A 15,352-nucleotide genomic window follows, 5' to 3' on the forward strand; every position below is an offset into this window, starting at 1 on the left:
TAAATCCTTCTTCATATCTCTGCAATTACGCTTAAGCCGAGGACACTGGAGTGAGATCCAAATTGCTCTCTGAAACGGAATTTGAACTTCCACCATGTTGTGTCACTGCCCCTTAGAGAGTCCTTAACTAGAAAATCTCTTATTAATCTCCCCTCTCAACACATGAACCCTATAATTGTTCATTTCTGGGTAATTTGTGTAATTACTGCTCAAAGAAATAATCCCTGATGCACTCTTTCATGTTACCCTCATCATATGACTTGACATGTCAATGTACATTTTGAAAGCACCCATTCAAATTGCAATGCCCTTCTTATATGCTTCCAATATTTCCTGATTTATTCTTTGCCCTACAGTGAGACAACACTTTCCAGACTATAGACAATGGCCACCCATGACTTCTTTCCTCATGTAATTTCTTATTTCTACCCAAACTGATTCCACATCTCAATCTATTGCACCTATATCACTACCCACCACGGCACTGATACCTTCCTTTATTAACAATGCTACCACATCTCCTTTTCCTTCTGGACCATCAAATATTCATGAACAATGAGTTCTCAATCGTTCTCCCCCTCAAACACATCTGTCATGGCTATCAAGTCATATTCATGAATTTCAATTTGTGTCGTCAATTCATCTTTGGATTCAAGTTCACTACAAGAGGTGCACACAAATACAGAAGCTGAGATTTCAGTTCAGTACTGTTGAAGGTGCTACATTTCAGATGAGGTGTTAAATGGAGGCCCCATCTGTCTGCTCGGGTAGATGTGAAAATATTTCATGGCACTACTTTGGGGTTTACCCCTGGTATCCTGGCTGATACCTATTCTTCAATCATGGAACAAATATAACTGAGCCATGGTCAAATTGCCACTTGTGGAAACTTGCTGTTTGCAAAGTAGCTGCAAAATTTTCTCCATTAGGGAACACACAAAGTATTTCCAATACAAGGGCTGCACAATCGCGCAATGCTGAGTACTACAGCCTCACAGCACCAGGGACTTGGGTTTGTTTCCACCACCGGGTGACTGTTTGTGTGGAGTTTGCACATTCTCCCAGTGTCTGCGTGGGTTTTGTCCAGGTTTCCTCCCACAGTCCAAAGAAGTGCAGGTTAGGTGAACTTGCCATGCGAAATTGCCCATCGTTGTGCAGGCTAGGTGGGTTGGCCATGGGAAACACAGGGTTACAGAGATAATGGAGTGGGTTGTGTTTGGTGGGATGCTCTGCAGAAGGGTGGTATGGACTTGATGGGCTGAATGGCCTGCTTCCACACTATAGGGATTCTATGATAGTTTGGATTGCTCAATGTTTACGAAAATGATAATGTAAGCCCATTTTTCTTTTTTTTAAAAAAGGGTATGACCCTCATGGATTCCAGGTCCTGAGGTGAATATCATTGTGTTCTTCCTTATTCTCCAAATGAATCATAGTCGAAGCCCTAGTAATCTTCGAACCTTTTCCCTCTGCTTACAGCACAGAGACTGAAAAGAAAATCTTCTGTTTAATCAAACATACACACGAAAAGGTAGTTTGATCCTGACAAAAACTTTATTAAATGTATATTTTGCAAAAAGGCAGCTTAATAAAATACTTTGAGCATTTATAGGAACCCACATCTCAGGGGGAAAAAGGTAACATGATCACTGATAGCATTATAAAACCATCAAATTTTAAGCAGCAATAGAGAGACCAAACAAAATAAAGTGTGCCACATAGCGAACTGCCTGTAACTGGGATTATACAGAACAGTGCTAATGTGCCCAAGTCTGTACATAGTATGCCTTTTAATAAAATTAAAAGATCATTTATTGCTTAAATTCATATCTTTTTCCTTTTCTGTTCAGTCAGCAAAAGCACTTAATCATAATCTATGATACAATGGAAAAGCCCATTTAGTATCAAACTAAAGGTCATGCCATGAAGCATCAACTGCTCATCCCAAGGATATTCCAGCAATACTTAGTAGTTAAATAAGCATTCACACTAATAATATGAAATAAAATCTCTTAAATAAAAGCAAGTTCTTTCTTAATGAGCAGGTCATGGAATATTTGGCCTAAAATCATGGCAAAGAATTGGCAGAATGATGTTTTAAAAAAAACAAATTTGGACCCCTTTCACCAACAGAAACTATACTCCATAATTGTTCTCTCTACTCCATGTTAACCTAAATATTTCTGACAGCGACACAATGTCAAAGCTTGTCATCTTGCACCCTTCCGAACAGATGCAAGAATACCAAATTTCAAAAAGGAAAACAATTTATATTTCATAAGTAAACTGCTCCCCCTCGAAATTCGATAATCTTGCATCAGTCTTGTTTTGTGCAGAAAGGACGACCATCAGCAGTGTGCCACTTTTTCCCAGCAATAGACAAGATCTGACAGGTTTGTCACGATTTGCCCTTCAACCACATAATAATAGGAACTTGCACCCTATTCACCATCTTGCCTTAAATTAAACAATCCTGTAACCAGCAAAATTTAGTGTCTAGGTTGTTTGAGAATGCTGGAACAGACCTGCCAACCTGCTCTGGAGAGACAACTGAAGAGAGATTCTGCGTGTAAAAAAAAATGCATCTGAGAGTTTTTTGCCATCGTTTATGCTAATTCACTTTTCCGTGAATCATTTAATTGATCTACAATATCACAGCCTTTATTACAATTAATCATTGGGGCACTTTAGGCAGATATGTCAACAAAACAATGGATAAGGCTTATTCAATCATTAGGCAATGTTGTATGACAGAACTACTGACTGTCAACATGGCAGCCAATATTTCTGTACAGGTTATTGCTGAACAATCTATGGCACAAAATTCACAAACTGATAATACACTATGAATCGCACCCAATTCTAGATTGTAGGTAGGGTTTCAGAATCATATTCCAGAAAGGTGCATGTTGGCTTACAGTATTTCCCTTAAATAGCTAGCAAATCATAATGTCTATGTTATTTATTCTTTTGTGATGTAATGGTGTCATTTTACATAAAATAAACAAAAGTAGTAATTCTCAGAAATATTCAGATAAGAACATCTACCAGTAACAAGTTAGCTTTTGTGTTTCATGCATTGTAGAAAAGTGTAATACTTTAGTTTGGCATACTAACTGACAATAGCAGTGTCATCCTGATGTGAAGTAACATTTTCAATTTAATTAAAAGGAATCATTTTCTCAGGATGTTATCATGAAGTGAACAATGGCGACAACAGCAGCTGAGCATTTAAGGGGGGGGGGGGGGGTAGAAAAAGGGAGTCTGATCCTGTTGCACATTTGAGTGGGAAGCTAACCACAATGAGAAAATTACAAACCACATTTGTGCAAAAATGCAGGTTTATGTATAATAAACCAATCAGGAATCAAACAAGAAAATACATCAGCTCAAACCAAGTAGATCTACTGAAAATGCTTCAAGCACCAGAAAAGGAACCTACAATGAAGAAGAAAAAGGGTAGACAATAAGCAAGACATACTGTCGTGACATGCAATACAGAACAAGGCAATAATCCACAATGCACTGTATGGCCAATTAGATATTTCACTCAAGTAATCGTAAAATGTGAGAATGAACAGAAGAAAACCCATTTAGAGTGACCCTGAAATTCTGTAGGCCTTCTGCCAATCTCCTGTCATAGTTATGGTAAGGGACCAGTACAATTCTGATTGAATTTCAGGGCCATTCTATCACCACTGCATGAGTTGGGAGACTGCATTCAAGGTGACAAGCCACACAAGTCCTTTTGGAGCTCCAGTACTGATGGCAGACAAAGTGTATTCTCCTACTATTAAGATTCGGATTCTGTTTCTTGTACTTTATGTGCCTCGTGAGAATCTTCTGCTGCTTCAGTGATCTTTGAAGAAATCTCCTCTCCTGTTTCTTTATCATTAGAATCTTCTTGGCAAAGAGTCACATTCCCTGGGTATGACTCCTTTTCTTCATGCAAGGCCTTTTCTGGACCGACTGTAGAACTGCAGCCAGCTTCTGTTTTCTCAGGAGAAGATTGGAGACCACTCTCGCCACCGGAGGACTGTACTGTCGCCTGCTGCTGTTCTTGGAGCAACTTGGGACTGATTTCTTCAGAAGGGTTTCTCTCAGCTACATTTGCGTTCTTACAAACCGCTCCATTGCTCAATGAGCTCTCTGTCGGTGCAGGCACTTCTGTCGTTTCAATTTTAGCAATTGTCAGCAGGTCGCAAATCTCTTTCACACTATCAGGAGATTTGACTGGGCTGCAAGACTCGGAGTCATCATTTGTGACTTGTTCCTCGTCAGATACTTCCTTGAGGTCATCCATAACTTCAACTTCCTCGGGATGGGAAACACCATCATCTTGAATCATTGACACGACCTGCTTCATCCTTTTCCGTTTATCATTTGCATCAGCAGGGCTGCCACTTTCTTGGTTGCCAAACTCATTGTTCCAGTTGATAGGTTGCTCTTCGAGAAGCAAGAGGTTGGGATCGCTGTTGGACAACACTATGCTGTCTCTGAAGAGGTTGTGCTTTCTTTGAACAGCTGCTTCTTTCACAGCTAAAGCAAAAAGAAAACATTGTAACAGTTACTAACATTGTATCAAAGCAACCCTTCTTAGGCTGATCAATTTATTAAGCAATGTACAATTTGCTGCGGAAAGTGAAGCATGCAAAAATAAATTTTGTTTTGTAACCTGTTAGGATTATTAGTTGCAAGACAACAAATACAAGTGCCTATAACAGAGGTAACCATATAGGTCTTTCACACAGGATTTTTGCAATTCATGATGTCAGTGATTTTTAAGATATTCTACGCTGGCTAGCAAAACAGTCTGCTTCAGTGCAAATGCTCACTATCTACTTCTTACCAGGTAGATTCTCTATACCAAACTGTGATACAGATCTACTTGGGTGAAAAAGAGTTTTGTTTACAGCTCAGTACATACCAAATAACCAGTGTTTTATGTAATTACATCTTCGATTATACAGCAGCAATGGGGCAGGATTGAGAATACTTCACTGAATGGTTTCACATCCATGTTGGAACAGGAATTCCAGTGTAAAACCACAAGTGGTTAATTCTGAGCCTGATATTTATCCCATGGTTGTTTGGGAGACCTTGCTATGCACAAATTGTTTGCTGGCTTCACTCCATCACAATGCTCACTGAACTTCAAAATAAATCCCATTGGTTGTGAAGAACTTTATAACATTGGATGCTGTGGAAACTATCATAAAATCAGAAGCTTTCTGGACACTAACAATCCTGACAGGTAGTCAATACTATTGCAGTGCTTTTTTTTTTGAATTGGTCAATTCCAAAGCAATTGAACAGTTTTTTCCAAATTAAGTGACATAACCAAGTTGGCACACCGACCACACCCATAATTCAAAAAGGAAAAATCTAACCATAATTGAAGCTTGGTCTGATAAGCTCTCTTCACAGTAAAACTGAAACTTACATGACTAGATATGTGCAACAACTTAAATTTTGAAGGTCGGATCAGCATTAAAGGGAAGGGAAATAATCTATATTTGGAGATGCCGTTGTTGGACTGGGGTGTACAAAGTTAAAAATCACACAACACCAGGTTATAGTCCAACAGGTTTAATTGGAAACACACTAGCTTTCGGAGCATCGCTCCTGACGAAGGAGCGACACTCCAAAAGCTAGTGCGCTTCCAATTAAACCTGTTGGACTATAACCTGGAAATAATGTAAGTGATGTAAAGTGCCAAGTACCTTTCTCGACAAAGGTCTCTCAATTAATCATGTTAGTGAGAAGATGGGAGGGATTGGTGTTGGCACTGGATTATTCTGTGCCAAGAACTAGTAGTTATTGGATTCCTAGATCTGATCTTGCTTTGTCTTGTAAACAGACAAAGGAAACAGAGGCCAACTACTTTGTCTCATTAGCAGGCAAAAAGACCATTCCAAATGCAATCAAAAATGCAACATGGAGACAGCCTGCGTACAAAGGGGCTTATTGCATGGCGATAGAACTACAAATAACACCACCCAGGGTCTTCTCAAATGAAATTCTCAGGAATATGACATTTATTCGACTTGTCTTGCACATAATCATCCCACCCAGCAAATAGCTAGCAGACTAACAAACTAAACTGTATTAGGATCAAGTATTCTGATGAAGTGTGACAAAATAATCTGGCTGAACTAGTCCACTCCCTGTTGTACCTGCTCAAGTGTACTACCTTTCAAACCATTGTAAATTATCTTGCAAACCCTATTTCAGATCCATATCTAAAACTGGGTTGTCGAGCTGGGAATCCTCATTTCCATATTATGTAAGGGAGCAGTGTTAAATTTGACAGAGCTAGTTAGAAAATTGTGTTGGGCAAGGATCCTAATTTTTTTCACTGTTGGATACTTCACAGTTACAACACAAATGTTTTTCATGAATTACCCTACAATTCATCATAGCCAATTCCCTTTGTTTAGAAGCCTTTAGTACACATACAGTTGGTGACATTGTTTTGTTTTTAAGTACATATATCCAAACTGAGAGGAAGCAGCAGAAGTTTGTGCTATTGGAAAAATGTAAGGGATGAGCCGAATATATCTTACATCTTATAGTCTGACCTGCAGCAAAGCCAGAAGGGGATACTATGAGTCCAATCTACCAAAGATGTAACTTCTCTCAGAGTTGGTAACCATTTCCCCATATTGCCTGTTATCATAATTGATGAGAAAACCACACCTTTATTTCTGTAGTAAATTCACATTAATGTACATCACTTTAAGGTTCTAGTTTATTAAATTATCTCAATTTTTCAGGTGCCTCATCTTATGCAAACTAATAAACTCCTGCCGAAACATTTTCTTTTTCACCTTACAAAAATAATCTTACCTAACATTATGTCTTTTGAGACAGATTGGAGAACCACCTCTTCAAATATATTATCTACCAGGATAAACTTGGAAAAGTCCTCAAAGATGTATTCTTGAAATTTAGGTAGAGCCTGTGGAAAGGGATTAAAATCAGTCACTCACTAAGGACATGTGTGGAAGAGCTTTCAATGTGACTTGAAGCAAGACCGTCACAATGTCATCAGTCTGCTTTAGATTTAAATGCACAATTATCGTTAAAAATACAAATTCTTCTGAAAATAATTGAGGCTTATAAGGAAATTAATTCAAAGTCTTCCTGGGTTTGAACATTCTAAGTTGTCCTTGGATAATTTATTTAGCTTTGTGAATCACAGTACCCCTACAATGTGGAAGCAGGTCATTTGGCCCATTGAGTCCACACCGACCCTTTGAAGAGCATCCCTTCCCCCCCCCCCCCCCCACACACACACACACACACACACACACACACAAAATATCCGTGTAACCCTGCATTTCCCATGGCTAATCCACCCAGCCTGCACATCCCTGGACACTATAGGTAATTTAGCATAGCGAATCCACCTAACCTGCACATCTTTGGACTATGGGAGGAAACCCACATCGACACGGGGAGAATGTGCAAACTCCACATAGTCATTCGCTGGAGGGTGGAAATGAACCCAGGTCCCTGGCGCTGTGAGGCATCAGTGCTAACCACTGAGCCACCGCCTGCCCAGAACTTGGAATGTTTTAAAAACAAGGATTGATCACAATGAGCATTGCGCATTTCACTTCTTTTTGGATGTATTTTGCTTAGGATTGATCTTGAAGGAAATAAACTTTCATTACAATACGCTGGTGCATCAGATAATAGGGCACCAAGTGTTAATGCAAAGATATTGCTGCAAACAAATGTAAAAATGTGAATTTGCCAAAAACTTGAAGGGAGCAAGAGGCTCTCATTATTGTTTCAACAGATTCACATATTACTCTTTTGTTGGTGACAGATGTATCACTTCAATACAATGGGTGACATTGTAGTTTTATGAAGAAAACTCGAAAGCTCACCGTGTTGACAGATGATGAGAGCTTCTTTAGCATGTATGGAATAGTAATCTGGAGCAGTGCTTCTCTGAAAAACTTCTTCCTGACGGTGCTGCTGTCGTAATCATATTTCTGGACAAAAATAAATTATTATTTTATTGAGGCCAGTAACATGGAGACAGTGGGGACTGAAGATACAGGAGAAATCTGAGTTAATAAAGTGTGGTGCTGGAAAAGGCACAGCTGGCCCAGGCAACATCCAAAGAGCAAGACAGTCTCTCCTGTAAAAAGAGTGCAACACAGCTTACAGGAGTCTTAACACTTATTTAGACTTCTATAATGCTGCGCTGAAATGCCAGTTTTGTTTATCAAATCTGCCAACTTATTTCTGCTTGAGATTTCCAATGATTAGAAGACGGTAAAGTATCGAAATATTAATCCAGTCTGTCCACTCCAACATTACTCCAATTTTAATGTTTGTGGGGAAATCTCAAAGCAATGATCAGAGAATTAACACTGGAATATTCAGGAACTAAATGTTAGGCTTATTTTTCTGCATTATGAGCCACTAATGTATCCTTCTGGAGGAGATTATTGGTTGCCCTACAACTTGTCCACACTTGTGAATTATGAAACTTGACTCAAGTGTTAGCCAAACTGATCAGTGAACAATGAAGAGAAAGCAGGCTAAAAAGTATCTATTACAAACAAAATTTTCAAAGATATCTTGCTGAGACAAAAATAAGATTCACTCAGTGTATACAAAAATAACACCAAAATACTCGAGTCACTGGAAATCTGAAATTAAATACACTGTAGGTTTGACAGCATCGGTGGAGAAAGAAAAACCATTAACATTTCAACTTGAAATGTAAGTTGTTCCCAGAACTTCTCTCTCTACAGATGCTGCTGCCAGACCTGTTGAGTATTTCCAGTACACTGTTTTTATTTCATTTGGTGTACAATGGTTAATTTTATAAAGTAATGTTCACGTCTGGACAAGTTATAAATTAGTTATTTTCATGCAACCATTTTTGCTAAAGTATGATTACAGCTAATTAGTAACAGCTGTGGTGATTGGAGGAATCAAGGATTGTACTCCAGACAACAGGAGTCACTCTCCAAGCTGGTGACTAATGAAAAGTTTACTTTGTTATTGAAATAATTACATTGGGTAGCTTTAATTTCTACAGTTTGAAAAAGGGTCTCTCTTATCAAACCCCATTGATTTACAGTAAGATTCCCACACAGCTACAGCAATGCTCAACGTGAAGTTGTCCAAAAAATGAATTTACCTTTCAGCTACCGTGATCGGTTTTAAAAGTTATATATCCAATAGGCAGAAACTAAAAATTGCAAGACACAAAAAGAAAATGGTCTGACTGCATAATTTACATAGTTAAAGTTGCAGGAGAACTTAAGAGATACATTAACTAGTTTCAAGTTAGCTTTATTGGTTCAATTGAATACAAACTGACAAAAGTCCCAGAAAGCCTAGTCAGCATTATTGAAACTGCGATAGTTTGACTCATCACTCACATTTACCAAATTCAAGTTTGAATATCCAAAGAATATATGTACCTTTGCCATAAATCAAACCAACACCCCACATTCTGATGCGACTGTACCTCATTTTTAACTTCAAAAAAAATCGTACTCATATTTAATCACCTTCAGGATCTTAAAGTGTTCTATAGTAAAAATTGGTAACCCAATTGTATTACATTTACCTAAATCAATGTGTAACAAAATGGAACAATGGCACAAATTCAGCAACCGTTCAGAGATATGGTACTCTTAATGGAAAGTTGCTATTACAATGGAATCTGAATGCTTCCTTTAGCTATTGGCTTTAAAAAAAGATAATTTTGCAACTTATTGAGGGAATGCAGACTGCAAAAGCAGAAGCCATCGTGAAGAGGATTACCCTCAATTTCCTGTGGTGGGGTGCAGTTTTGATACAGAATGGAGTTGAGCAGAATCCGAGGTCAGAACCTCTTCCTGAATCTTGGGGTTGGAATCAATTGCAATGACTAAGGTGGGCACAGGGCACTGACGTTTAGCCCAACAAGCTTGGAGTGGGCACGGTGTCTCAACACCACTCCATCTCAGAAATCACTATCACAGCTAAGGACTAAGAAAATCTCAGGCTTCTAGAATGCCTTGGTCAAGTAAAACAACTGGGGGTACTAAAACGGGGCTCTGAGGTCAGGGAGAGGATAGTGTAAAAGGGAAACTGTCCATTGATAGGAGGGTGAGGTGGGTGCAAAATCTGTCTATTTCCCACACTCACTAGAATTTAGGAGTCAGGGCAAACAGGCTCAAACCTCAGTGAAGCTGCATCTTGTCACAAACTCCTGGAGCTACAACGGAAACCTTATATTTTTATCATTTCCATTATGAGGATTTCAGAGTCAATGTGCTCAGTTACCCCAGTGCGAGGTTATACATTATGTTGATGCAGTGATAATCAGAGACTTCCATCTACCCAATAACCCAATTGGCTTTCGGCCTCACCTTCAGAACTCTCTCCTGGATGCGCTGGATTGTCTTGCACAGCTGTTCCTTGTCTGGGGAATGGCCAAGATCTTGGTGGAGAAGTTGCTCAAATGTATACACGGCATTATCCAAAAGCTGAAAATAGAATATAGTATCTATAATAATTTTCCATGCCCCAAACCCATTCATTATCCACACACTGCTCCCCATGATACCATCCAAAAACACATGAATTTCCATAAGTACTCTGACTGTCCTCCGTACTATCCCATCACCATCTCCTGCAAACCCCTCCACTGTTTCAATTGTCAGATTGCTCATCCAACATTGAGGACTGAGGTTGAACATAAATTTGAGTAAGTTAAATATTTGGAAGTCTGAAGCCATCATCTTTTGTCTCTGCTCCCTTGTCACTAATTCCACTTCCCTCCCTGTACAGGCCAGAATGTTGGCAATCCCGGTCATATTTGACCCCAAGATGGAGTTTTCAGTCACATGACGACACCATGACTAAGACTGCCTATTCCAAATTCTGTAGCATTATTAGTCTTCAATGTTGTTGCAGTTCTTCTGCTTTTAAAGCCCTCTTTCAGGTTTGGCTAAACTGACACACTCTGCATCCCATGCTCCATGGACCATAAGTAATCCAAATTGTAGCTAACACAAATTCTCTTCACACATCGCTTCCTTGCTTACTGACCTACCCCAGCCCCCGCAACTTTCTTCCTTCTCCAATTACTCCATAGCCTTCCCCTTTTCAACCTCTAACCTTCTCAGATTACACTCATATCTGCACCAGTTTGGTCTCTGTGTACCCTGGATTTTAATCACTTCATCTGACATCCTCAACCCAGTCCCCAAGCTCTGGAACACTCTGCTGAAACTTTCAGCCCCTCTGCCTCACTTCCCTGTTTCAGACACTATGTAAAAATCTTCCAGTGACCAATCTTTTGGCTGGCTCACCATGCATGTACGTGACTTGCTATGACATTTTATTTTATAATGCCTTCCTGAATTACCTCAGGATAATTTCTTACATTGACACAGTGCCAGTAGTTGTTGTTGTAAACACAAAAAGAAAGCAGGATGCACTGAATGAGTTCTAAAAATATATATAATGCAAATAGAGACACTAGTCCAGCTGATAAAAGACTAATCAGCCAATGAAGTAGCTGAACAGACGAAACAAAAAGTGTAATGAGCACACATTCAACAATCCAATTTCAAATATGCTCCTTTCAGCCAATGGCAACACACTTTGCTTTCTACCTATTAACTTGTGAATTCACTTATTAATGTCTTTTCAACTAAGCCTTCTAAACATCATTTTGTCACTCAGATATTTTCTATAACCATTTAGGTTTGGTGTTTAAGTCTGGGTTACTTTATCCTCATTAACCATTACAGGTAAGCCCACCAAAGTTGGAGAGGAATCAGAAATTAATCAGACAAGCCTTGTAGAATACATCTCCTTTGATAAAGATAGCCATTGACATACAGACACTGTATTCTCCAAGCTTCAGATTTGGATAGTGCAATTATGGAGTCAGAGTCATACAGTGTGGAAACAGACCCTTTGATCTAACTCATCCACACAGACCAAACATTCCAATCTGACCAAGTCCAATTTGCCAGCTTATAACCCATATCCCTCTAAACCCTTCCTGTTCATATACCCATCCAAATGCCTTTTAAAATGTTGTAATTGTAATAGACACTACCATTTCCTCTGGCAGCTGTACAAGCATCAGCCTCTACATGAAAAACTTATCCCTCAGGTTCCTTTTAAATCTTTCCCCTCTCACCTTTAAGCTATGCCCTCTAGTTTTGGACTCCCTTAACTTAGGAAAAAAGACCTTTGCTATTCATCCTCTCCATGCCCCTCTAGAAGGTCACCCCTCAAGCTCCGATGCTCTAGGGGGAAAAAAAAACACAGCCTCTTCAGTCTCTCCCTATAGCTCAAATTCTTCAGAATTGTTTAGCAAGGAGATTTTAGTCATATGCCGTATTGAGGATTGACCCAAGAGGTAGTTGTGCAGAAAATCAATTTTCTTTTTCATCTGGTTTTAATAATAATTTAATGTTCATCATAAATCAATGCTCAGTTACCTTTGGCCAAAACGATTTGAGATATTTTCATCATCTCTACCTCAACACTAGAGGGAGTGAAAGATACTTCCTGCCTACATTGAAGAACTAATTTGCCAACGGCGTGTTATTAGGGGGGGAAAAAAACAGGAAACAAAACAGGTGGCCTAACTTAGAAACATTAATTTGAGAAGAATCTGAAGGATATGAGCATTTCTTTTGAAAGGATGACAGGAATCCAGAATATAAATTAGATTGTGACTTAATAGCTTTGATCTAAAATAGATTTTATTAGCAACTATTGGAGATTGGAGAATTTCCTCGAAGCATGTTCAGTTTTAAAAATCAACTGAAAAACCTATTCATTTTCTGAAACCCAAGAGAAAACCACCTTTTTACACGTGGTGTTAATGGAGTTGACATCGCTACCCATTTTGTAAAAACAAAGACAAGTAACAACAAATCAAGCTCTTAATTCAATCAGGCTAGGCAAACAGAACAGACCTCTCTCAAAAACACAGACCCATTTTATAATCCCAATTTGATTTTCTTGCCGAGAAAGGATATATAAGCTAAGCTTCCTGGAGGCCAATAACTATTCAAAATGTAACTCCATTTGTACATTCTGAAAAGGCAGTACTGCATTTTCACTCTTAAAGGGAAGTAAACTCCACTCTGCTACCTTTTATTTGTGCCAACATCAGGAAATTTGGTTGGAGCACATTTAATCTGTTCGCATGGTTAGTGCTGATTACTTATTGTCACACAGCACGGAACAGATGCTTCAGTTCAACTTGTCCATGCTGACTAGACATCCCAATCTGATCTAGTCCCATTTGTCAGCATTTGGCCCAAATGCCTTTAACCTCTTCCTATTCAGATACCCATCCAGATGCCTTTTAAGTGTTGTAATTGTACCACCACGTCTTCTGGCGGCTTATTCCATACACTTACCACCCTCTGCATGAAAAGGTTGCCCCTTTTAAATCTTTCCACCCTCACGTTAATCCAATGCCCTCTAGCTTTGGACTCCCCAACCCCAGGGAAAAGACTTTGTCCATTTATCCTATCTATGTCCCTCATGATTTTTAGAAACCTCTACAAGCTCTCAGCCTTCCACACTCCAGGGAAAAAAGCCCCAGCCTTCAGACTCTCCCTATAGCTCAAAACCTCCAGTCCTTGTTCAATGCTCAAGCTTAAATCACACAATCTTTAGTTGAATCTTCATCTCAGGCAAAAGCCAAATATGACTTTTTCTGAACGAAGTTAGAGCTTCAGTCTTCTGAAGAGATTCCTGGTATCAGTTTAGCCAAGGAGGCCATAAAATTGCTGCCATGTAGGCCAGTGCAGTTTGAATGATGTACAGGGGTATTAGTCATTCAACATGAAAATTCACAGACATAGCTAATGATTTGGCACCATTGAAAGGATGTATATCACAAAAGAGCTTTACTACTGCTACAAAGTTTGGGAGGTAATAATTTTATGTAGATTTAGTACGGTCTCCCAACCCAAATAGACTTTCCAATTCTTAGATTTCAAAACACAAACCGCCCAGATGCTCCTCCAACAGGTTTGCCAACGTATTTACCCTTCCACATCTGTTGGACAGCCGAAAGATGAAACATTACTTGACTGAATGACATTTAACAGCCATGTAGTCTTTCTCCCTTCTCTCGTATTTTTGAATATTTTCTTATAGCACCATAAAAAAGCAATAGAAGAAAGAAAATAATTATTTTCAATGCTCCTATAATTTTCCTCCAGCTTTGCTCAGGATTATATCCTGGAGACTTGGCAAATCCAAATTCAAATGAATAACAGGGGGCCAGACTACATATATAACAACAGCACTAGATACTTTGTGGGTCAAGTGTGAAGGATAATTTTCATTTGTCCATCATTCTACATTAATCCTGAGGATTTTGGTTCTCTATAATCCTTTGACTTGCAATCCACACCAAGCAGTACCGTCTGGAAACAAATGGTTTGAACCTCTTCACTAACAGTCATTAACAATTGACTGAGCAGATTGCCAAAGCTTACCTCTCTCATCAGAATCTGACCGCGCTGGACAAACACCGCTGGACTGGAGAGATCAAAGCGTTGCTGAAGGCCCTCAAGCTGTGGCTGCAGCTGCTCTAGGTGCTCATAGCAGCTTTGCATCTTCACTGGGTGGTAAGGTAGCACGCTCAGCTTTTCCATGTACTGGAGATCACAATATAACAGCAGTCAAGTACTCTTCCTGTTTTAGGACTTTAGCCTTAATGTCTGCTGCTCATCAGAAAATGGATCCTTTTACCCATTATTAAATTTAGTCTATTACAGAGTCTTATCTTTTTATTTGAAATTATGCCTTTGCAAACCTAAATATCAATTCTGTGGAATTTGCAGGGGTCTTATATTTTGTAGCTTTATATCAGACAGATCTGTTACTGGTTCAGAGATTGTGCGCAAATTTTCTTCCCTTAAGGACATTAATGAACTGTATGACCTTTTACAATAAACAGTAGCCATTAGACTAGCTTTTTTTTAATTCCAGATTTTTATTGAATTAAAATTTCACCATCTGTCATGGTGAAATTTGAACTCATGTCCTCAGAATGTTAGATTGGGATCTCGTTTACTAATCCAGTGATAATACCATTACACCACTGTCTGAAATAATGTCAACTTTCAAAAGCAGTTATTTCTTTGCAAAGTAACTATAGAACAAACATATAATTTGATTTCATTATTTTGTTTCTAAATATGTTACTAATATTCTATTCCAGAACGCAAATTGAAGGACAGGACTTTAGCCAATCTTCCGAGAGTTCTGCATTTACCTAAAGAGTTACACATTACAAGCAGACAACTCCAAACACAAACCATACTTTTAGTCTCATCTA

General features: G+C 38.9%; 1 protein-coding gene across 1 annotated transcript in view; it reads right to left on the reverse strand.

The window, feature by feature from the left end:
- Positions 1–1,535: 1,535 nt before the first annotated feature.
- Positions 1,536–15,352, reverse strand: part of niban2a (niban apoptosis regulator 2a) — a 194,888-nt gene continuing 181,071 nt past the window's right edge. Inside the window, exons 10-14 of the mRNA XM_072565549.1 lie at positions 14,508–14,669; positions 10,392–10,508; positions 7,899–8,006; positions 6,850–6,961; positions 1,536–4,539 (exon numbers count right to left, since the gene is read on the reverse strand). Of these exons, the coding sequence (XP_072421650.1) occupies positions 3,794–4,539; positions 6,850–6,961; positions 7,899–8,006; positions 10,392–10,508; positions 14,508–14,669 (1,245 nt within the window). The 3' untranslated portion in view covers positions 1,536–3,793. The remainder of the gene's footprint in view (positions 4,540–6,849; positions 6,962–7,898; positions 8,007–10,391; positions 10,509–14,507; positions 14,670–15,352) is intronic.

This window comes from Chiloscyllium punctatum, chromosome 49 (genome assembly GCF_047496795.1).
Source record: "Chiloscyllium punctatum isolate Juve2018m chromosome 49, sChiPun1.3, whole genome shotgun sequence".
NCBI classification, from domain to species: Eukaryota; Metazoa; Chordata; class Chondrichthyes; order Orectolobiformes; family Hemiscylliidae; genus Chiloscyllium; species Chiloscyllium punctatum.